This window comes from Ascidiella aspersa, chromosome 8 (genome assembly GCF_963924565.1).
Source record: "Ascidiella aspersa chromosome 8, kaAscAspe10.2, whole genome shotgun sequence".
Lineage (NCBI taxonomy): Eukaryota > Metazoa > Chordata > Ascidiacea > Phlebobranchia > Ascidiidae > Ascidiella > Ascidiella aspersa.
In genome coordinates this window covers 16,668,715-16,692,892 of record NC_139454.1, presented here as the reverse complement: position 1 = coordinate 16,692,892, position 24,178 = coordinate 16,668,715, and the positions used below count along the sequence as shown (strand labels likewise).

General features: G+C 36.4%; 2 protein-coding genes across 2 annotated transcripts in view; both read left to right on the top strand.

Annotated features, from left to right (window-relative positions):
- LOC146136350 (cytoplasmic dynein 2 heavy chain 1-like) overlaps positions 1 to 14,261 on the top strand; it is a 56,695-nt gene extending 42,434 nt beyond the window's left edge. Inside the window, exons 65-82 of the mRNA XM_083395532.1 lie at positions 575 to 709; positions 1,124 to 1,267; positions 2,191 to 2,346; positions 2,540 to 2,646; positions 5,672 to 5,828; positions 6,222 to 6,393; positions 6,709 to 6,776; positions 7,346 to 7,471; positions 7,944 to 8,054; positions 8,135 to 8,227; positions 8,686 to 8,824; positions 9,646 to 9,845; positions 10,076 to 10,239; positions 11,304 to 11,515; positions 12,214 to 12,362; positions 12,701 to 12,895; positions 13,140 to 13,256; positions 13,655 to 14,261. Of these exons, the coding sequence (XP_083251658.1) occupies positions 575 to 709; positions 1,124 to 1,267; positions 2,191 to 2,346; positions 2,540 to 2,646; positions 5,672 to 5,828; positions 6,222 to 6,393; positions 6,709 to 6,776; positions 7,346 to 7,471; positions 7,944 to 8,054; positions 8,135 to 8,227; positions 8,686 to 8,824; positions 9,646 to 9,845; positions 10,076 to 10,239; positions 11,304 to 11,515; positions 12,214 to 12,362; positions 12,701 to 12,895; positions 13,140 to 13,256; positions 13,655 to 13,813 (2,604 nt within the window). The 3' untranslated portion in view covers positions 13,814 to 14,261. The remainder of the gene's footprint in view (positions 1 to 574; positions 710 to 1,123; positions 1,268 to 2,190; positions 2,347 to 2,539; positions 2,647 to 5,671; positions 5,829 to 6,221; positions 6,394 to 6,708; positions 6,777 to 7,345; positions 7,472 to 7,943; positions 8,055 to 8,134; positions 8,228 to 8,685; positions 8,825 to 9,645; positions 9,846 to 10,075; positions 10,240 to 11,303; positions 11,516 to 12,213; positions 12,363 to 12,700; positions 12,896 to 13,139; positions 13,257 to 13,654) is intronic.
- A 5,055-nt stretch (positions 14,262 to 19,316) lies between these two features.
- LOC146136349 (protein lin-54 homolog) lies at positions 19,317 to 21,964 on the top strand. The gene has a single exon (XM_083395352.1). The coding sequence runs from the start codon at positions 19,374 to 19,376 to the stop codon at positions 21,201 to 21,203; it is 1,830 nt and encodes a 609-aa protein (XP_083251478.1). The 5' UTR covers positions 19,317 to 19,373; the 3' UTR covers positions 21,204 to 21,964.
- The last annotated feature ends 2,214 nt before the right edge of the window (positions 21,965 to 24,178 follow it).

The following is a 24,178-nucleotide window of genomic DNA, read 5'->3' as shown; positions in this document are numbered from 1 at the left end:
TTCGCTATAATTTCGTCTTAGAAGAGCATTTATCTGCGACCTCATTCTTTCTGTGTAGTACAATATCTTATATGTCACCTAATAATGCACTACACCGGTAAGTTAGTTTGCTAAAACAAACTAGGATTTTGATATTGAATTGCAAAGCCAAAAAGGTCAAGTATATATATCGACATCATCTCGATTAAGGCGTTTCGATACGAGCTTGTATGATCTTCAGTTGATGTGACTGTAAAGCATCGAAACGTCTTAATCAAGATGGTGTCGATCCACTCGACTTTTTTGGCTTTGCAATTCATTATCAAGCTACATTAAAGATCCGTGCATAGTGTACCCAAACAAAGATTTGTTTAATGAAATAAAACTATTTCAATACACTCTCTTGAAATCATATGTGTGATGATACTAAATACGCTTCTCGTTCTAACTCTGTTCTTTTATAAACCGTTATGAAACGATAAAATATATTATCGTGCACTATCTTGGCTTTGATTAAACATATTAATCGATTACTTAAAAGCATCAGTTCACTTCTACGACGACCCCACATCTAGATTTCAATTTGTTTTTCCAGCAACTGGCCAAAGCCGAGGGCAACATTCTCGAAAACAAGCAGCTTATCGAGGGTTTGAACCAGACGAAGGCAAGCAGCCTTACTATCACTCAGTCGCTTGCCGAATCGCACAAGATGGAGGCTTCACTAGATCAGGTCGGCTGTTGCATATCAAACTAAATGTACTATACCAGCACGCTCCTTTAAAGGAAAACTGAATATGATAAATGTAGAAATTAGTTTTAGTACTCAAAACAAATTCGAAGTTAATTGCACTTTAACAATAAATCGTTAGACATTTATTTTACTTTTATCTAAAATGACGAATTTAAACTGTGGCAGTAAACTACAAATCAGCTTAATTTAAGTTGGTTGGTTTTCCTTTTAATTCAGTAAACAAAACAATGGCTCCATTGTTTACAATATTACAATAATAATACGCCAAATGCATCTTTCGTTTTAACATTTGAGTCGGTTTACATTCTGGGGACATTTTTAAAGTATTTTATCAACAAAGGAATCCTAAGTTTGATTGTAATTTGTAAATAACTCTTACTGACCTTATTTCAGGAACGCGACGCCTATCTACCATTGGCTGAGAGCGGCAGCACCATTTATTTTGTCATAAGCGACCTTTCAAAGATAAACAACATGTATCGTTTCAGCCTGTCATCTTTCTTGCGCCTTTTTCAAAAATCGCTTGAAGTCAAAACGGTAAGAATATTACATAAAAGGGTAACTAGTAAAACAAAAATACAAAGCTTTTTTTTTGAAACAGTTTTAACTAGATTGACAATCTATTAATTTGTAAAGCCAACACAGAACCTGGAATGGTTGGTGCTATTGTTTTAATACAAATTCCATACATTGGCTCTTAATGGAAATTAGTTCAATTGACAATACTTTTTTGGGCTGTCTTTGGTAATGATATTAGATGTTACTTTGACCCTAAAAAACAAAAACAAAATAATTTTGATGATTTGTTTGAAATCGATTCATAAGGCCATTCTCGTTTTCTTTATTTATTGCTTTTATTGCATACCTATATTTAAAAAATTAAAAACGGGGCAATTGAAATCCTTCAGGTTCCTATCAGTGGTGTTCTTGTTTAATGAGTTCTTAACAAACGATGAACAACCGCTGACCAAACCAATTTTGTTACTATGATAATTTAATAAATGGTAACTAGGACGGATCCGAATTTTTTGTTTGAGGGGTTGGGACATAAAATAGTTACGACGCCACAATTCAAGTCTAAAGCTATAGGTTAAAAAGCAAAAAGGCACATATAAAACAGCACTTGGATAAAAGTTTTCCTTAAACAGCTAATTTAATTTTTCCGAGTGTCTAAATCTAAATGCACAGTGGGCAAAGGGCAATGCATACTAAAATCGTTTTTATTTTTTATTTTTTGCATTTAGATAGTTTAAGTTAAGTTAAAACATAGTTTACCTCGTGCCACTGTATCCCGCCCCTGTTGATAATTATACCGAATCAAATAAAACGAAAATATAGAAATCTGCATTAAAAGGTATTTAAAAAAACAAACAATGTTTTTCAAAAAATTAAGTCTTTGCCTTACTGATTAACCAATGAATTCGCTACGAATTATTTTTTCTGCTCCTTCTGTATGACAGGAATTCGGCAACACGGACGCCCGCATCAAGTCGTTGAGCAGTCACATGTTGTGGCTTGTGTACGCGCAAGTGGCCCGATCCCTGTTCAAGGCCGATCGGCTCATGTTCGCCCTGCACCTAGCTCGCGGTACAAGACCGGACATCTTCAAAGACAAGGTACGGACACTTTACGTTAACTGCTGTGCTGCTGATAGAAATAGTGGATTTATTTAAATGATTGGATCTGTGTTTGTACTATGAATCACTTGTTTCAGGATTCAATATAAGATCCAAAAGTTTTTTTACTGAATTCCTTGCTTAATTTGCAACTATTAGTAGTATTGTGAAACTTAAATTGATTGTCTTCCAGGAATGGGAGTACTTTCTTGGCATGCTGGTGAGCGATTCCGTACCTGACAAGGGCGAAGGAAAAAGGCACACCAGAGAGAATCTGCCGGTCTGGATAGAAGCAGAAAGGTGCTGTGTTGTTAGGACCTAATTTCAAACCTGTTAAGGTTAACAGTGAGCTTGCTAAACCGCGTGTTTATTTAAGTACTTTATGACCTTTTTAATTATGTGATCATTCTATGACTTGCGGTCAAAGGTCACTGAGCACATGGTGCCTTGACATTGTAGTTGTCCTTACGGCAGTTGGTGTTACTACCTTGTCGCGGTAGGAGCTCATTTTGTTAGTTACTTGTAAGTGTTTGCCAATGATGTTTAACTTACTGATTCTGTTTCTGTTTTATTAACATTGTTTTGTATCATTCTATTTGAATAAGGAATCCACTTGTTTAAGCCTTTGCGTGTTTTAATAAATTCCTGTACGTGTACACTGATAAAGACTTCAGTATCGGATAGGATCCATTAGTTTTCATGGTAGCAGAGGATGGTTACAGGAAACCAGTTGTAAACACACAAGATGGCAACAAGTGCAAAGAGATCTCCACCAAAGTTTAAAGACGACTTGCCTTATTCTGCATGGAAGAAAAAGGTACAAATGTGGCAGCTTGTCACGGGCGTCGTCAAGAAAGAACAAGCAATTATTGTTCTTCTGGAGGGCCTAGAGGGCAACTCGAAAGCGGAAAAGGCTGTTTCGCAATTAACGCGCGAGGAACTACACGCAGAGAGTGGAATGTCCACGTTGATTGGAAAACTCGATGCAGCGTTCAAGACGGAATCTGTAGATGATGCGTACTCTACATACACGAAGTTTACAAGGTTTGATAAAAGTACTGATATAACGATGATTGACTACATTCTAGAGTTTGAACATTTATCGCATAAGATGACGTTTCACGAGATAGAATTGCCAGATACAGTTCTTTCTTTTAAACTGTTGGATGGCGCAAATTTAACTTCTAAAGAACGACAATTGGCTTTGACATTTGCAAGTGATCTTAGGTTTGAATCCATGAAGTCTGCTCTAAAACGCATATTTACTGAAAGCCCAATTTCTAATAAACTGTCACAATATAGTGACGTCAAAGAAGAATCTTACGTAGCCAGTAATCCAAGTCATCGAAAAGGTTTTGATAAAAGAAAGTTCAATCCTATTGATAAGTTTAGGAAAATATCTAGATGCGTCATATGCGATTCTAAAATGCATTGGGCGGCAAAATGTCCTCACAAAAGTTCTAATACGTCTACTAATGATGTTTCAGACGGTGAAGTCAACATTGTGCTATTTTCAAGTGTAACCAACAGTTGCGTAGCTGAAACCTACAAGTCGGCAGTTATAGACACTGCTTGTTCGAAAACTGTCTGTGGTGAACGGTGGCTGCGAAATTATTTACGTAATTTACATTTCAAGTTTAAACGTGACGTTAAAATCACTCCTTCGCGTACAGTTTTTAAGTTTGGTGACGCAAAGAAAGTAATTTCCAAATCCCAAGCCCTAATTCCTGCTTGTGTTGGTGGAAAATTGTGCAGCATTGACGTTTCTGTCGTCAAGAACGACTTGCCTCTGTTACTTAGCAGGTCGTCACTCCAGAAAGCAGGTGCTGTACTTGATCTTGCTCGTGGTCGAGCAACAATGTTCAACACAGACGTTGAACTGTTTTTGTCGTCGAGTGGTCACTACTGTGTTGGTGTTATCCCGAGGAGACACAACCCTGGTGACAATCACTTCCATGATCGGAAGAAATGGAAAAGCTCTGGCAATTTGGCCAGATCGTCGTGCCCAGTAAGAGTGGCTCCTAAGGTCAGCGAACCTAGTAAAGAGCTCACTAAACGAGTTGTGCGTGTAATCAGTAAAATCACAGATGCAGCGCAGTACGAAGACTGTGGTGAATGTCCACATCTCGCCAATGATGAGCGGAATGGATATTACTTCAACGCGTGTAAACAATGCAAGAAGGTAAAAGGAAATCTATCCAATGGTTGGATCCTTCGCCCAGATGATAAGTACGGTGGTCGTCGAGCGACAGATGAGTTCGTCAACATATCATCGGGTTCTTACTTTTCGTCCTGTCAACTTGAGGTTGATCGGTTGCTGTGATAGTATACGAGGGAGCCAAGGTGCATTGCTGTACTGACGGCCCTATTGTGCGTGTCACATCAACGCAGTAAATTAGTTGAGTGTTGGGACGGACTGTTATGTTTCTATTCTTGCGTTTGCTATACATTGCCGAGTGTTCGTTAATCTTTCTATTCGTTGCGATTCACTTTTTTAAGAAAAAAAAATAACAGTGAGTTTGTTAAGGTTAACAGTGAGCTTGCTAAACCGCGTGTTTATTTAAGTACTTTATGACCTATTTAATTATGTGATCATTCTATGACTTGCGGTCAAAGGTCACTGAGCACATGGTGCCTTGACATTGTAGTTGTCCTTACGGCAGTTGGTGTTACTACCTTGTCGCGGTAGGAGCTCATTTTGTTAGTTACTTGTAAGTGTTTGCCAATGATGTTTAACTTACTGATTCTGTTTCTGTTTTATTAACATTGTTTTGTATCATTCTATTTGAATAAGGAATCCACTTGTTTAAGCCTTTGCGTGTTTTAATAAATTCCTGTACGTGTACACTGATAAAGACTTCAGTATCGGATAGGATCCATTAGTTTTCAAAACCTATACACTTGATCAAAGTAATAGTCAAATTTTCACCTGTCGTACATCTTTGATACAAAATGGCTTGTCGTGTACTTACGTCATTTTAACTTGAATGAGAGTAGGCATTGTTTAGCACGTTTCTCCCCGAAAAACAATTCATTGCATTTCAAACAAAACTCATTTTATTATCCAATACAAAAATATAAATAGTGGATGAAAAAGTAAGTTTTAAGTAGGTGGTAATCTGAAAATTATCTCTTTATCACTAATACAGCAGACCTTGTATTTTTACATTGGTGATGGCATGAGGTATTGCCGAAACGTCTGTAAACAGCGAAATGTCGATTTTATCGAATGTAATGGCATAAGTATTTTTATTTAAAGTACTGAAAAGACGTGTATGTGTTCCAAAATAGCAGACCTGTTGTAATGTTTATTTTTACCTTTCAGGCACCGCGCCGTGACGTCACTCCGTGGTGCTTTCCCGTCGTTGTTCCAGACCATGAAGTTGGAAGACAGTGGGGCGTGGGTAACTTTCTCCCGCAGCTCTCAGTGCGAGCAGGACATACCACAAGCCGTGGCGGCTAAGATTTCCCAGTTCCAGCAGGTAACGCCGACACGTTGCTTTAATATCGCCATTTGATACAGTCCATAATTATTAATTATACAATTATAGTTAATATTATTCGTTGGGGTTTCCATGTTTGTGAAACTGTGAATCAGGAAACCGCTGATGTTTGTCCTGACTACAGTTAAACATAGTTGTTGTGTTGAGCCTTGATTATATCTTTTAATTTAATAGTTAAACGACAATATGATAATTTTGAATCTATCATAAATAATTTTATAAATTTAATCAAATCACTACCAAGTTAGGTCGATTTAGATTACACCGCCGCGCTCTGCGAGTTTAAAATTCCAAATCGTTGACCATAGAAAATATAATGTTTCTAACGTATTTTCCTTTTAATCTAAACTAAACTTAGCTCGTGATTTTCAGGTTTTGGTGGTTCAAGCTCTGCGTCCTGATCGCCTCCAGAGCGCAATGTCCTTGTTTGCTTCCCGGACCCTCGGTCTCAAGGAAATCTCTCCTCCTGCCGCGAGCCTTAAACGTCTTTACGAGTCGGGAATTACCCTCGCCAGCGAACCCATACTTATTGTGCTCTCTGCAGGTCCAACATTTTTTGTTCTATTTGACGTTTCGTGCTTTAAATGTTTATCATCCTGTGTTTGTTAAATACCATCTGGTAGCAACGGCATATTTATCCTGCGTTGTTTCCGACTAAAGAACAAATCGTTCATTAATTGTTTAAGGTTTTATTTAACGCCTGAAAAAGGTGAACCTATAACTCACAGTTACCTTTGGTACTATATCTCTGACGGAATCATTTCTTCTTTCATTTCCTTGTAATTTCATAACAAAAGGCACGTACTAATTTTTTGCGTTATAATGTTACCGAAGATAACAGTGATATTGGTTTACACAGGAGCCGACCCTTCACAAGAGCTACAGGAACTTGCAAGCGGAGCTGTCGGGGACGATAATTTCTACCAGGTGCTTTTCTACCGTAGTGGCTGTGCTGCCAAGTTACTAACTCGTAACTCGTATTTTTCGCACACCTTTGTTATTGTAACTTTTGGCTTATTTTCTATGTATTATTAAAACATCATAAAATCGCCCATATAGAAGTAGGTAACATTTTGAATGATTTTCAACATAATCTTAACAGTTGCTTATTTTTGTATTTTATTATCACCAACTAGCACTTATAATTAACGTTGATAACTGGAAAGCAAAGTATCAGTATAATACTTATTATGCATTACAGTTAACAAAAACATTGTGCTGGTCTGAAATATTTAACGAAAATGGCATTATTTTCGATATTGATTTTGCAAAAAAAACTTTCCGTCAGTTTTCTCGTTTTCTAAATACTTTATTTTTTTTAAATGTTATATTGTAGTGATGTTGTCTTTGGTTCTTCAAAAGGTAATTCATCTTTCTATTACCAAGTGTTATACATAATACATATATTCTGCACAGTTTTGTACAGAAACCAAAACCAATTTAAATGATGTTTAAAAGCACTTTAACAAAATGTTTGAATACCTGGTCTTTGTCAGGTTGCTATGGGACAAGGTCAAGCGGACGTTGCTATGCAACTAGTCAGAGAATGTTCGAGAAACGGTCAGTGGCTGTGCCTTAAAAATCTTCACCTGGTCACAGCATGGCTACCGGTTCTAGAAAAGGTAATCACTGAAAATTGTCATTATTTTATTTGGGCAGCGTGAAACATAATTTAATTTTTTATCGAACATTTTGAAAAGGTGTTACTTGGTTGAATTAATGTTAAATGCGTTCGATAAAACCCTAGAAAACTATTTATGTTTAATCGTTATCCAAAATGCATGGTTTAAAATGCCTAAAGAGCAAATACATCATTGATGTTATGACGTTTAGTTTTTAATTGTGTTGTATTTATATATGGTGAGATAACATAAACGTTTCCTAAAAAAGTAATGTAAAATTTATCTGCTTAAAAGATATTTTTCATGCATTTTGCTTATACCCAATACCACATTACACAAATTACTAAACGCAGCGGTTGAGAAAGGTATTGTTTGTCAACCTAAAATTTATAAGGTAGCGGCTCACGCACATTGACTTTTCGGTTAGCGGTTTATCAAACAAATGAATTACGATTCTGTATCAATATTTCAGGAATTAAACTCTATTAATCCGCACGAGAAGTTTCGTCTCTGGCTTACATCGGAGGTGCACGTCAAGTTTCCCACCATCTTGCTACAGTCCAGTCTCAAAATCACCTACGAGGTATTGCTTGTGTACATTATTGGCTGCAGATTTTTCCCTGATGTAAAACTTGGTACATGTACTGCGTTGTGTTTGTGCAGGCGCCTCCCGGAATCAAAAAGAACCTCTTTCGAACTTACGACAACTGGACTCCCGAGTTTGTGTCGCAGGGTTCGAAGAATTCCAAGTCGTCGGTCACCAGATCTCAGGTAGAAACATTTTGCGTTTTTCGTCCGACAGCCTTGGTGTGAACTAAAATAAACTAAAAAAGCAAAAAGTTCCGGCTTACTTTAACCAATGGTTTTGGGATGAAAAAACGTCAAGGTATTGTCGAAACGTTTACGAACAGCGAAAAGGCGTTTTATCGAATATTTTGGCTTTGATATTTTCATCATTGAATACTTTAGTGGATGTGGAAAGAGTTATGATTTGACAGTTTCCAGGTAGAAAAATTTTGCGTTTTCCTTTCGACAGCTTTAGGGTGACTTGTTTTTTTTTAATACAACGATCTTGTACAAATATATATGAAAAAGTAGTTATATATATGAAAAAGTAGTTATATACAACAAGTTATGCTGTACGCTTTTCTTTTAATCGTTTCTTTTTTAATTTGTTATTTTTCTTTAATTGTTTGAACTTGCATTTTTGCCAGTCGCTGTTCACGCTCGCATGGTTTCACGCCGTGGTGCAGGAGAGGCGAAATTTTATCCCCCAGGGATGGACCAAGTTCTACGAGTTTTCACTCGGCGATCTCCGAGCCGCTGCAGACATACTCGACCGTCTTTGCGCAGGTGGGAAAACAAACTTCAATAATACTTTTAAAATTGTGTAGGGAACTGTAGATGATCTTATTAACCTATAATATAGAATAGGCCAGTGATTCTCAACCTTTTATGGCTTACGGCACTCCCGAAAAATAATAAATAGATTTTCGGCACCCCGGCTGGAATTTTCGTTGAGTAGTTTACTGAAATATCACTGTAAATTATAAATGGAACTGGAACAACACAATCGACTTGTAGGAAAATGTCATTTGATATAATTGTCTCTAATCGTACACAAATAGTTGTATCAATTCAAAAATCTTAAATACCTGTCGGCACCCTTGGGCATTAGAAATAGCCACAAGGGCGCCGCGGCACCCCGGTTGAGAACCACTGATATAGACGAAAAAATATATATATATACCAGACAAACAGTAAAAGGTATACATATTTTTTGGTATATATATTTTTTCGCCTATAGTTGTAGTTATATCGCCCTGAAGAAGATTGCCCGAATAGGTGATCGAAACGTTGGTACTTTAATAAAATTTTTATTAGAACTTGGAACGATGTAGATGTAATAAAATCCTCTAAATCATGTTTTACAATCTGCTAATTTCGACTATAAATGTATTGTAATTGGATTATTGTAATTGTTTGATGTTTTTCCCGACATTGGCGTACTACCTTCTTCCCTGATCAAAGTTTGAGGAAAGGCATGTAAAAATATTGTTGTTCTGAAATATCAAGTCCTAGTTCTGAGTTCAAATGTAAACTAAATGTTTTCTAAGTTTGTTTAAAAGGCAAAAGTAAATGTCATGGCCAATTTATTTGCCTATTCGTAACAGGCCAGGACGTGCAATGGGATTTCATGCATGGACTTATGGAGAACGCGATATACGGCGGCAGGGTGGACAACACGTTTGATTCTCGCGTCTTGGCGGCTTACCTCCGTCAATACTTCGACTCATCGCTTCTTTCTGGCAGTCGCAATCGTGGAAAGCGGCTTGTGCAGAACGTTACCTTGCCCCAGTCGACCAACATCAAGGTGGTTGATTGTTTTGGGATAATTGTTACCCAAACAACCTTATCATAAGTTTGCATCAAAGTTATTTCTACAACGTCAAGTCTAGTTTCAACTGGTCCTGTGATAATCTCTCCAAAGTGAAACATCGTCTGTTAAGCTTAAAACCATATCTATTTGAAAACGGCTTTACTAAAATTAGCCCTTTCTCAAGGTTTATGTCCGGTATTAAATTGTATTTCCTAATATTGCAGGATTACCAGGACGTAATCAACCAACTGCCGGAAGATGATCATCCATCCTACTTCAACCTCCCGGCCAACATCGAGCGTTCTGCACAGAGGGTCAACTCGCAACGCGTAATCACCCAACTGAAGACCCTCATGAGAAGCGTAGAGGCAGGAGCCAAGTTCGATCGGTAAATGATGATTCTGATTTAGTAGCAAAGCGCACTTTTAGTGTTCGACCGGTCTTTGCAAAGCCATTCGCCCATAAGTACATTGTTGGGGTACTATCGATGCGAAATGAAACATTACAAATGAAGTGTAGTGCGAAACCTTTGTACAGGGTGCAGCAGAAAAACCTACCATATGTATCAGAGCTGTGGAAGACTGACAGGAGGTTAAATTGAAATTTTGCAGCAAAGGACTTACCATTTGTGTTCTGCGGAGTCGGGTAAAAATAACCCGGATCCGACTCACGAGTCCGACTCCGGCCAAAAAATAAACCCGAGTCCCACTCCGGTCAAACGTGCGATTTTGTCGAGTCCCAAGTTCGGCCCTGACTCTACTACAGCCTGTGTTCCGCCAAATTACATAACTAAAATAACGCGGATATCCAGCAATCCATTTTATGGGGTCGTCGTATATTTCATTCACTCACAATACTTAGTTGGAAAATATTTCACCATATGCTATTACACCTTTACAATTTTCAGTTGGCGGCCATATTAGTTTAAAAATGGGGTACTGCGCATGCGCGTGTCGGACTCGGGACTCGTAGTTTTTTACGTGGTCTTACTTAAGTCCCGAGTCCGACTCCGACTCCGCAGCCCTGGTTTCAGGTTTTAGTTTTTATAAGTAAATAATGTTTAGTGCAATTTTTTAAATTTCGTATCTGCATGTAGAATGGCCTGGACTGGCGAACACCGTGCTTTTATTGTGGAAGCTTTTATTAGAAATGGGGAATCTGTGACTTGAGGGCGCCATCTACAGGATGTAATCTTTAAAACATAAATGCATCAAATGGTAACCTTTTGACTTTGAGGGGAGGAAATAAATGTTTTGATTGCAAATTTCGTTATTTTTTCCTAGTTTTAAATGTGGTAGGTTTTCTACCGCACCCTTTTTTTCGGATAACATGAGTTTTTTTTTCGGACTATTTCAATTTAGTTGAGAACACTTTTACTCAAAAAAAAAATCGATAATCCTGTGCAAATCAGATGTTAAACGTCGTCTATTCTTGCAAAATGTCATTGTTTAGCGAAGCGTGGCAATCCGAACTGGCGCCGATTCTCCAGTTGTGGAAGCGACTGAATAACGGAAGCGGAAACGTGATCCACTCCAAGGTCGAGGTCCCTTCCGTTTCCGACGAATCGCCTGTACTGCAGTTCGTCCAGCTGGAGCGCTACAACGCAGTGAGGCTCGTCCAGCGTGTTCACCGAACCTTATCCTCGCTCAGCAAAGTTGTTAGAGGTTGGTAAACGAATTACTAGATTGTTTGCTGTGGTATTGATACGGCAACTTTCTGTAAACACTGACCTTGGCCGTGTTTTGAGTAAGCCGTGTTGTTGTATAAACGTATTTTTTGACAATTTTTTGAATTAATATAATAACGATATTCAAAGCAGAGTTGAATCAATTACATTAATTCAGTTCAATTACAATTACAATTGCAATTACTCCCTTAAATGTTATAATTACATTAAAAACTGTAATTAATTACATCAATTACAATTTTCGGCATTGAAACTTTAATTTTCTCAATATCATTGTATTGAGCCAAAATTTTAGCAAATTGCAATTACAATTGGAATTACACTGAAAGAAAATTCCTCAATTACATTAGAATTACATTAAAAACTGTAATTAATTACATCAATTAGAATTGAGCCAACTCTGATTCAAAGTACAAGTAAAACTCATAGTTAAAAACATGAGTAAAAACAGGATCAGACGTTTTGCTTAAATGTTTTTAACTATGAGTTTTACTTGTTAATGTACGCGTCAGCGGAGCAGTTATCGACTGGCTAAAACCTGCCGCCGTTGGTTTTCGATTCTATAAAGATACACCCTATTGCTGATTCAAAGTATATGATTTTGCGTAAAGGCTGAAACCCTATTCCGCCAAATGACCAGCTATTGCTAAAAATGGCGAATTTAATGTCTGATAGGCACTCAACTGTTGACCAGCGAAGTCCACAAACTTGCGACTTCGATCCTTCAGCAAGAAACCCCGTCGGAATGGTACAGCCTCTGGGAAGGTCCTGACGATCCGATGCAATATTTACACGCGCTTGTTGCAAAGACAATGGCGTTACAAGTACGTGTTGCGAAGCTACCTTTGTGTTCGCTGCATTGTTTGGATATTGCCTTCACTGTTAAAAATTTATTTGAAACTACTTTATAAAGATAAAACTGACCCTAGACAAGACATTTTTCGAACGTAAGTCCAACTAATAAATAAGTTTTGAATATTTTTAAGAACGTTACGTACGACATACATGTCCAATGTCCTGAACATTTTCATACGTTTGGTTCCTTTGTTAAATAATTTCATCACCCTAAAATCAATATTATACGGAGCCCACATATCTAACAACAGGGCGCATTGTACGTAAATATTATACTTTTACGATCATTTCACTTTACTTCGTTCAGGGTTGGGTGGAGAAGGCGGAACGCGGAAATCTGCTTGGCAACGAACTTCTGAACCTCGCAGACTTGTTCCATCCGAATACCTTTCTTAACGCCGTGCGCCAAAACACAGCGCGGCAGACTAACGTTTCTATGGATGAGCTCAAGTTCGTCACGTCGTGGAAAGGGCCGGTTGCCAGCGCAAAGTGCAATGTGAAGGTAGTTATTTAATGTAAGGTTAAAGTTAAACCAAACACCGATTACCATTGCTCTGTCTCGAAAACGATATTTTTTTTACATTTTCTTGCAAAAAGAAGGGGTTGTTTGCATACTATTAGTCTTTTTTAGTTATTTTGTTTTATATATGGCTTTATTTATGGTAAGGTTTGAAATATACCAGTATTACCAGTATTGCATTTTATCACCCTTAAATAGATATTCAAGTTACAAGACTTTTTTTTAGATTGGCAGCCTTCAGCTTGAGGGTTGTACTTTCGACGGAAGCCGCCTCTCTGAGAATCAACGTGACTCTCCTACAGTTTCAGCTGTTCCTCCTTGCTATGTGGCCTGGATTCCGAAGGTCCGCTTGTACCAATGTTTAACAAATGCATTGTCAAAATCAACATTGTATAACGTGCTTTAAAAAAACTTTGTATGCAAGGATGGGTACGCGCCCATAGTGTTCAGGCCTCTCTAAATTAGTAAAAACACTTGTTTATTAAGCGATTAAAAGCAGGGTTTCAAGAGCTACGAAATAGCGCACAAGGTTCAAACATAAACGTTAGGATTTTCACTGTATTTTTGTGCGTTATCATAGTCATAGATCAATAAAATAAGACTGTTCACATGTTAATTGAGCTTTAGGGTGACACAAAATACTGAGCGTTCTACTGTTGAACAAGTGCCGGTTGTTATGTTCTTTTCCATGAATCTCTACCTTCTTTTTTGTTTCTTATCCCTCTCCCTATTATACTACAGGATTCTCCAACCCCTTACTCGTCTGGAGAGACGATCTCTCTTCCGATTTACACCAGTTCAACGCGGGAGAGCATTGTTACGTGTCTCGACGTTCCCTGTGGTGGTCAGCTTACCACTTGGGTTCAGTCCGGAGCAGCACTTCTGCTACATCAGCAATAAACCAAAACTGTAAATAAACTTTAAAAAATCACCAAATGAAAGTTAAAGGCGCAAACGGTACTCCAATTTTGAGCTTTCGTCGTATTTACATTTTGAGGTACTTCGCACTAAGCTATATCTTTACTGTAAACCATACCACTGTGCAACTGATTTACTATAAGATGTGCACATATTTGTAATTGATTTTGCCTATATTACATTTACGTTTAGGGGTTGACATTTACCGTATTGTTTCGCAGATAAACACTGTTTTAAAAATAGTTTGTTATTTTAGAATATTTTCTGTTACATTTAAGTTCTATGTTTCGTATAGTATGATTTTTGTATTATAGGAGGTTATATTTTAGTTGGTGAAAGAGCGGTCTATTTTCGGCAAAAAGGGCAATTTAATCTGTACATTTTGTTAGGCTTGCTGTAGAAACTGTTAATAAATTTAATTCGCGATCTGTTTTTTATTATTTGTTGCGCAAAGTAACCCTAGTCAAATTCAGTCTGTGTAAGAATAGCATGACCTTATCTTTTAAATGTAATTGTGTAATTATCGATGGTTGGCAAATGGTTTACACACACTTGTGTTTGAAATTTCCTTAGTGATCGTCATGTGATCAGAGTAATCAGTAAGATTGCCGCAGCTCCGTGCCATAAGTATTAAAAAAGAAGAAGATACCATGTCAGAATAAAAAGTTTTTTATTCGATTTTATATGAAAATAGTTACATAAATTTTCGACTGAAAGTATTGTGCCGTTGTTACGCTTTTAAACTTTTGTTTACAACTGTTTTCTTAGGGGGGTTTGGCGCCCTGCCCCTTAAAACCATGTAATAGTAATAGTATTAGCTTTTACTTGCTTTATGCCTCTGTAAAAGAACCCGTATGCATATGAGAAGCCCGTGGTTGTAACCGGCGGCACTTAGCCTATAATCTGTAAATTACAAAAGGCCGTGCTTTTTAAGACTGTTGGCTCGAATGAATCGCGCATAACACAGCGTAAATGTATATTCTTAACAACTTAAGTGAAATTCCCCATTTATATCTGCAAAAGTTGATTGTACTATAAAGCCAAATCATGTTTGCATTTTACTATTCACAGCAAATACTATATCACGCAAGAAAGGCAAACACTTTTTGGGTTTTAGCGTTCATTTAAAACACAAAATTAACGAATTGAAAAAAAATATTATTTAAACTTGTTTGGATTGATATTTCTACTGACAAAGTTTTAACCAAATCGAGAAGAAATTTATGATACATATTAGGGTTGACAAAAATTTCTGACCTTTACACCAAAGCGATGAGCTCATAAATCCGCTTTGTTAAAACAGCTCTACAATAAATTACATGCAAGGACTAGACCAGACGAACACTTTTGATCGTCCCTTTACTTTAATCAACGCCTGCTTTAATATACTTGTCGGCCGTCCGATACTCAATGTTTTTCACTCGAAACGAAATTCTAGCGCAAGATCAATCGATTTATTATTCTCTTCCGAATTGTTGTGATCTGCCAACTTCTTTTTTCTGGCTTTTATGTGTTTCTCAAGGCCATTGTTCGAATTAAGATATCCGATAGCCTAAACAATTCCAGAAATCATGCACGGCGGTTTGTTTCATCGATGTATTCTTATCATTTGAAGGAATAGCAGTCGCATAACTTTTTTTAGCATCTATAGTTTAAGTTGAAAAAATAATGATTTATATAGGGTTGTTTATTTTGTTTTTATTTAAATGACGGGGCATATTAAGCGCGAAAAACTACATGGTTAAGTTTTCAAAACTTAGATTACGGAGTGCCATGATATGAAAGTGACCTACAACAAGAGATTCCATAGCGCTGGAATAATTGCTACATAGTCGGGACAAAACCTAAAATGTCCCAAACCAGTTGTGAACGTAAGCCGGAACGATCCGGAACGGCCTGCAACAAAAATAAATTGCTACCGGAACAGCGTACCGTTAAAAATATTTACTTTTCACGAGGCCATGTCTCAAATGTATACGTTTGTCTAGTTTAAGCATGTGTATATTTCAACAGTGAGACATGACCACCGTGCTATCTGAACTCCACTAAATCGAAACTAAACAAACTGTCGTAGCATTTCAAAGTGCATACTGTCAGGTCGCCTATAGATTTATTGTACATTCACATACTTTAGTATAGCTCGCTTTCAATAAAAGAGCTTACAGCGCAGTAAAAACACGTGTTGCCAGTAAGGCGTGCGCATTGTTGGCTGTCGTGTTTTATCCAGCAGTAGCGTGACACTATATAGCGTAATTACAAGCACAAACAGACATGAGTCGTTCCTCTACACATGGTACTACAAAAAAACTTTATACAGTCACGTTATCAGGTAACTTTGTGACGTCATGTCTAAAAATTTTCAGGAGTTCCGGTAAAACAAATCTGTGGCAACTTAAACAAAATAAATGCGTTGTTTTGCATTGCGCGAATCAGTAACTTCTTTGTAATTTAGCTTTTGTAATTAAAGCAACACCTATCCAACCTAAAACAACAAATGAACGATCTATGTAATTTTCTAAAGATTACTTTGTAACTTCTTTATTATGACGTCACGTATAGATAAACTTTGTGACGTCATCTACACAAAAACTTTCCATGCCGAACGGTTTAGGTTCGATTAAGGTAAGGTTAAATTAGCTTAAAGTCATTTCATAAAACTTCCGTTCGTGTTCGGCTCGACTCCCTAATTGCAACAATAAAAATGCTTCTCTCTCTCTCTAGTTATTGAACTTCTTTTATGGATTTCCATTAGGCTTATACATTATCGAAAAACATGTTTGGTGTTTGAATAAAAATAATATTTTTTAGTTTTATGAATTCTTTCTTAAATATTTTACCCGTCATCTCATGAATGACGTAACCATCACTTGACAAATATCCGCTGTAGCTAATTTACTATCCGTTGCGACCCTCATAGAAATGTTAAACAATCTGTATTTGTTGGTTTCGCAAGGGCGGGAATATCAGATTGGGTTAAGTTGGATGCACTTGAACTGCATTATTAGTACGTTATTAAGTCATTGTATACTGCCCATTTTAGGCTTACTTGAACACATATTTATGTATTCAATGTTAGAGCATTTTGCAAAGGCTATTGTGACAGTTTAGTTTACGCTAACACCTCGTTGTTTATAGACTTTTTTATTGTAATTTTGCTTATATTTGAGAGATTGGAAACTTTGGATTTTGCGCGGGGGAGACGATTTTACATCTTGAAATTGCGCAGCTGTAATAATGTTATTTGTAAAATTTGCACGACTGAAAATGGAGTACTATACTGAAAACCGTTAGCGCGACGAAAGTTTTGTGCGTTTAAGCGATTTTACACAAAATGCGCGGCTGGGCGAAAAACTGCGCGGGCGATTTATCATTTATCCCCCGCACAGGCCTTACTTTTCAACCTGGTATATGTCTTGTATCTATTTATGTCTTTACCTCGTTTGGTGCAATTATACACAAACTGGGGCGCTGGTCACAAATTCTACCACTTTTTTACAGTCAGTAACGAAACAAGTTGTTAAAATTAAAATTGTAAGGAAGAAATAAATATGGAAGAATAATACTTGACTCGTCCAATCGCAAATGCACCCTAACTCAAACAATCTTAGCAATATAAACCCCGGCCCCCTCGTTCTTATAGAAGTGATATGATTCCAGACCTGCGCCCAATTTTGTCAAATACGTAACCCAATGATACGCCAGATTTTTGATCAAGCATATATGTGCTGAGTGATTCTTAAAATGGTTAAGCTGAGGGGTTACTATAAGAATTATGTTATTTATCAAAATATATTTCCTTATACCACCCAAACCCGATTTAACTTTTGAAAACCTTTAAATTTTCGTTATTTTAATCAGTTTTTATGCATTTTTATTTGATTCCTGTGGGTAATTTATTTGATTCCTGTGGTAAAATCTATTGTTATGTGGTCAAAGATAAATTAGGTGCAGAAGTTTGACTTAGAAATTTAGGTAGTTAAGGTTTAGAAAAACTTTTTTGAGAAATGTTTTTTTAGCTGTTTACAATGGCCTTCTATAATAATATGTTTGTTGTTTCAAAATGTGTCTGTAGTTTTTTTGTCTTTGTTACATGTAAACAATCCACTTTGTTCTTAATTTCTTGATTGCCTTTTATTATGTCATATTTAATAAATGTTCAAGGGTCAGCTTGAATATTCATTAAATTAAAACTCATAAAAAATTAATCTTGCAAAATCAAAGGTCAAGCACTTTAAAACTTAAACTAACATCATTTAATCTGAGTCCACAAATTTGTGAACATATAATAATTTATAATATTTCTTAACATATTGTATATAATCAAAGTATTCTTTCAAATAACAAAATCTGCCTGAATCCGAATGGTGAAAACAAAAAAATCTTCATTCGAATTGAGATACTGATGATGCTTTATAGCGCAATATATTTATCTTTATAACATACAAACAAACTGATTTTCGGTTTACTATGGTGTATCTTTATCATATTGTATATATGTTCTATTTACAAGGCCAAAATTAAATAAAAGGAAACCTTTCAGTTTAATTAAGAGCGATGATTCACAATCAAAAATACAACACATATTCTATGTACAACACTGGCTCAAGGTGTTGCATACACATACACATTTAAAAAAATAAGTAAAATAAGCTTGTTTTTTTCTAAAAATGTTGATTGTTTAATTTATTGGTTCTTAGCATTAACTGAGTGGTGGCCTTCTCCATGTGCTCTCAGTAATTTGTGAACCCTTTATGTGAGCCAAATTTGTAACAAGGGATCTTTTTAAGTCAACATAAAAACACATATTATAAGTTTTACCTTACAAATAATTAAAATTTGACATTCTTGTGGCCCCTAATGATCTAAGAAACCCTGCTTAGTAACATGAGTTGGGAAGTATATATAAACATATATGATTATATCATGCTTAATTTTGCTAGTTTTATCTTTAATTTATCATAGCCTATACCTGTCCTGTACGAAAATAACAACATTCATGAAAGAAACAGTAGCAGTCACTATGTATGTGTTATGCAAAATATATACAGAATAACATAGCTGTCAAATGAGAACGTTTTGAGATTATTTGTTATGGATTACCTTCTGTTTTACTGAACTACTCAATGTTTACCAAACTACATATATCAGTATTTTGTCATAATTGCAGTTGGTACAAATACTACCGAAGAAATTTTTTTGAAAGATTTTGTGGTAAAATTGCTTAACCACATATGACATTTTTAACTATACATACTTTAAAAGAATCCAGTTATTTTTGAAGTAGTGTAATGGACCTTTATATAAAATACATATAAACTAATGTTAACAAACTGATCAATTGATATCCGTCATTTAAAAATTTGATATCCGTCATTTAGAATATTTTTTCCATTGAAAACCTAATTTCAAGTTTGAAAATATCACTATTTTTGTTTTCACTATTTTTCTATTTTATGGTCCTAATTTCTTTCAGGTAATGGCGGTTTTGGTTAGTCTCAGTTTTGTTTTGTTTTTTATTTAACAACTAATAAACCCTGGCACCATGGAATCATTTGACAATGTCACAAGCCTTGAGGAGATGTATAGCCTTGACAGTGGACAAGAAAAAGAAATTAAGGTGGAAGAAGAAACAGAAAATATCCAAGACATTACAGATGATGCCTTGGAAACTATGCTGATGGAAGATCAATCACAAAATGCCACCGGGAATCCTCAAATTCAGACAGCTGTGTGTCAAAGTGCAACTCAACAGCAGTCTGTCTATAAAGTCCCAGACAGTAAAGTTGTACTGGCCACGCAGCCCCTTCAAGTTTTTACCCAACAACCAGTTGGCAATCCTGTTGTGACAAGGTTTGTGATGAAAAAGAACCCAGCAGGCAATTCACCAGCAACCATTGTTTCACAACAACAACCACAGCCACAGCAGCCACAATCATTTGGCAATTTTGTTGTTAATTCAAATGTTTCTGGTGTTCAGACCCTTACTGTGCAAGGTAATAACTTTACATTTGCTTCACCTGGCAAAGGAAATTTTAAAATTCCAATTTCCCCAGCAAAAAACTCCATCAAAGTTTCAATGGTGTCACCAAGCTCTGGCATTGTTTCAAATTCTGTTAAAACGATAAACCTTAACTCTTCATTGGGTGCAACTGCAAGCCCCCAACTCCAATCTAAGTTCCAATTTCAAACTCTAATGCCAAATCATCCTGCTAATGTTGGAACAAATAGCCAACAAAGAATACAAACCACTGTCAACCCTCAACAGCAGGTCTTTAAAATTGTTCCAGCTGGAAATGAAAGGACTCATCAGGGTCTCACCAACATTCTTCCTGCACAGAGTGGCTCCCAGTTTGCCATTGCTGCTGTCAACAACCAGCCCAAACTGCAACAGTTTGTTAATGTGCAACCTGTGCAAAGAATAGTTCAACAACCACAGGCTAAAACGCAGCGACTTATAATGCCAGCAACTAATGTTATGCCCCAACCTCAGACCTCAATAGTCAACTTATCGCCAGGTACAATATTGCAGGCTGGAAATGTTGGATATGCTATGGTGTCTGCTAAGTATGTTGAACAACTTAAAAAGCAATTTAGTAATCAGATTTACAATAATGACAGTAACAAGGTTGCAACTTCGGAACAACCCACCCAATCTTTTCCTAAATCATCGGTGCAGGTCAATGGGAAAGTAAGAAAGCCATGTAACTGCACTAAGTCTATGTGCCTCAAGTTATATTGTGAGTGTTTTACCAACGGTCATTTTTGTGATGGATGCAACTGCATCAACTGCCACAATAACTTGGAGTTTGATGCTGAACGATCTAAAGCCATTAAACAGTGTCTAGATAGAAATCCATTGGCATTTAAACCAAAGATTGGAAGAGGTGGTGACAGCAGTCGAACTCACCAGAAAGGCTGCAATTGCAAACGATCCGGGTGCCTTAAAAACTATTGTGAATGTTATGAGGCTAGAATTCCTTGTACTTCAAAGTGCAAGTGCATTGGGTGTAAGAATTTAGAAGAGGATGGGTCATCCCAAGGGGAGCCACTTTCGTTAATGCATCTAGCTGATGCAGCTGCAGTTCGTTGCCAGCAACAAGCAGCAGCAAGAGTAAAGATTTCCTCACATATCGGAGAAATCCGCTCAAGTCACCACCGACCTCACACAGCACCCTCTGGTGAACGACTTCCAAGTACTTTTTTTACACAAGAAGTTATAGAGGCAACTTGTACGTGTTTGTTGGCTCAAGCGGAGGAAGCAGAAAAAACAAACCGGTCGCTTCCAGTGGCAGAAATGATGATTCTTGAAGAGTTTGGTAGATGTATGATGCAAATAATACAGGCTGCTGGCAAAGCAAAATCTAACTCCTAAAACTTAATAATACCAATTGTGGATCCATTTTAGTATATTGTGTAAATGCACAAAATCATATATGTTTTTTCATTTTGTGATACAACTCAAAAAAGAATAATTTTATTTGATTGAAACAATTATTGTATCAAGGTCAGCAGAATGTGAGCATTTGTAAACAATTTTCTCCAGGTAAATTAACCAGGGCTTACTTTGAAAAAGTTGGTCATTGCATCGTAACACCACTCTGTTAAATGTGTCAAGAACATGGCTGGGTTTTTTTAGAGCTCAATTATATGCATATACGTTAACTTTTAAAAAATATATATATTTGGCGTTAATAGTGTATGAACATACACAATCTATGATTATGCTCCAACTATTTTTGTTTATTTGTCAGTGGTTTTTAGATATAGTTATTTACAATGTTAACATTAATTGCTCTGAGAGCAGCATTAACTGTTTTAGTCCTTTTAATTTAAATCAAAGCTATATTTTAGAAAAATTTCACCTTGGTAAATTTTTATAGTGTTTTATATATCAATGTTTTACACTTATCCACTTTGATGCTTCTATCAGTTTACTTTACTCTGTTGTGTGACTAATATAAAGTGCATCATGGTAGCCATCAACTGAAAGTTGAACGCATTTATTCGTAAATAATAGTGAAAAAGATAAATGCTTTACCATGCCTAAAAATATTATGACGTTTGAGTGGTGTTTGTTATTTTTCAACAGTTGTATTTTTCTATATAACAGCATGAAAATAAACAAATTTGTAAAATGCCGCACATGCGTATTTTTTAAATACCACAAAATGCGTTATACCCACTTCACAAGAAAAATAAACATTCCTGGGTGCTGTGCCTCAACTAAATCCCGTAATTATTGGCCAAAAGCTTATAATATTACAAATAGCGTACTTGGGAAGTTAAAATTAGGCTGAAAAATTATCTCACCCACATGAGTTTTATACGATCTTTTTAAAGCCAAAAAACATAATTACAAATCCATCCTGCATTTCATATGATTAGAATTGCATGCTAACACTCGAACTTAAGCTTGAAAACCCGCCTTTTTATCAAGACCAGCACAGGTGTATATTTCAACAGGAAGACAACTACCGTTCTTTCTGACTTCATTAAATCGAAACTGAACAAACTGCTCAGCATTTCAAATTGTATAGGTCAGTTCGATAGACTGTACATTTGAACAACTGGAACAGGGTGGTCCAAGGTTGTCAGCATGGCGGGCGACAATATGTTTTGCATGTTCTTTGTGGGCCACATACAGTAGGCTACATACGTGTTATGGGCGGGCCGAGATTTTCGTTTGGTCGCGCATTAAAATGTTTAAAGATGACCTAACAAAGCTTCGTTAAAAAGTAAAGTCGAAAAACTTATTGGCTTCAGAAACCTGCTTCTATCGCCGAAATTGTGAACAAATGTGCAAATAAAATAGTTTGTTGAGTTTATATAGGTGTTACGTAGTGCCAATTACAAAACAGTTATCGTTTTACGGAAAAAAAAAATTCAAATTATTAATTTGATAAAAGTTATATCTTGAAAAGGATTAGAGCAGGGGCGGGCCGCATGCGGCCCTTTGCCATTTTTTGTGCGGCCCTTCACCTACTTCCAGCTTTTTTTCCCTAAATAAGGCTATGAGCGTGCACCAATGTTGGAACTTTTGCTCTTTCAGTTTCTTGTTTAAAAGTGCAATGTAACCCATAGGCTACACCGCTACACTAATGCAGTTGTTGAACTCGAATGGGAAGCATCTATTACAAAACAATCTTTATTCATAAAGTTTTACTTGCGTCACGTTGGTATGATTAAGAATTGTTTTGCAACAATTACACTTGTCTGCTACGACTTTTGCCGCGCACATAGAGAGTTGCTTTAGTTACAGCCTACATGCGACTAACTTGGGTGAATTTTAAATATTTTAGTCTGCATTTAATGAACATATATTTTTGTCTAGATGTTTAAACCATAAGACGAAAAAATTAACGTCTGCTGTGAAGCAATTTTGAAAAGATGCGCAATTTCGACAACCGATGACGTCACTATGACGTCATAACTCTGGAGATGTAAAAAGAATTCCAGAAAACAAAAACGCGAAATCAAATCTATAAAAGTGATAAGAATGAGGGATATCTTGATTAATAAGACGAAATTCCCAATCTATCGATGACGTCATCAAATAGTAAAATAGCCATAACTTTAAAATTATACGACATAAAATTAAAAAAATTATATTTTTAGAAATAATTTTTATTCTCGTTTGTTTGAGACTATTCGCAGCTAATTTTGCTGAAGCTAAAATGTAGGGGTTAATGGGGTCATACCGGGAGAAGTACATCAAAATCAAGTTGGGTTCGGGCAAAAATCAAGATAAAACGTCAAAGTGAACATATCTGTGCAAAAAAAATTCACGTCTACCTATCGTTTGCATGCCAGAAGTTTTTTTTTTTTGACACATAGCTCCCCCACGAGATTGAAACAGCGCATTAATTGTGCAACAAGGGTGTAAAAAACCCTTTTTATAATTTTGCACTTTTATCATACACAAAAAATTGCATTAAGAAGCTTACCAATAAAGCAAAAATTAGAATCCTAAAGAATTTGAAATATCTCTTGGCACCCTTAAGCGTTAAAATTGCACTCTTTTCTAGAGCGGCACCCCGGTTGTGAACCACTGGCCTATAGTCACAGATAAAACCAAAAAAAATGCTTTCAGAAAGCGCGATATATTTTACTTTCTTAAAAGTGGCAAAAATAGAGCGTCGTAGGCTATTTTTTATAATTATGTTTATATTAAAAAGACATTTGTGCGCTACAGGAATAAACGCAATATAACAAGTTTCGCAAAACAACATTTAAAAAGTGTCATTTAGGACACACTGGGCCTTTCCTTAAACCGGTCAACACATAAGCCAAAAATTAGGCTTTTGCCATTCACTGGATCCAAACTTGGTGAGCGATTTTAATAGTGTA

Bases quoted from the DNA above. Each gene is read 5' to 3' on its own strand.
- LOC146136349 (XM_083395352.1), top strand. From the start codon at position 19,374: ATGGAATCATTTGACAATGTCACAAGCCTTGAGGAGATGTATAGCCTT.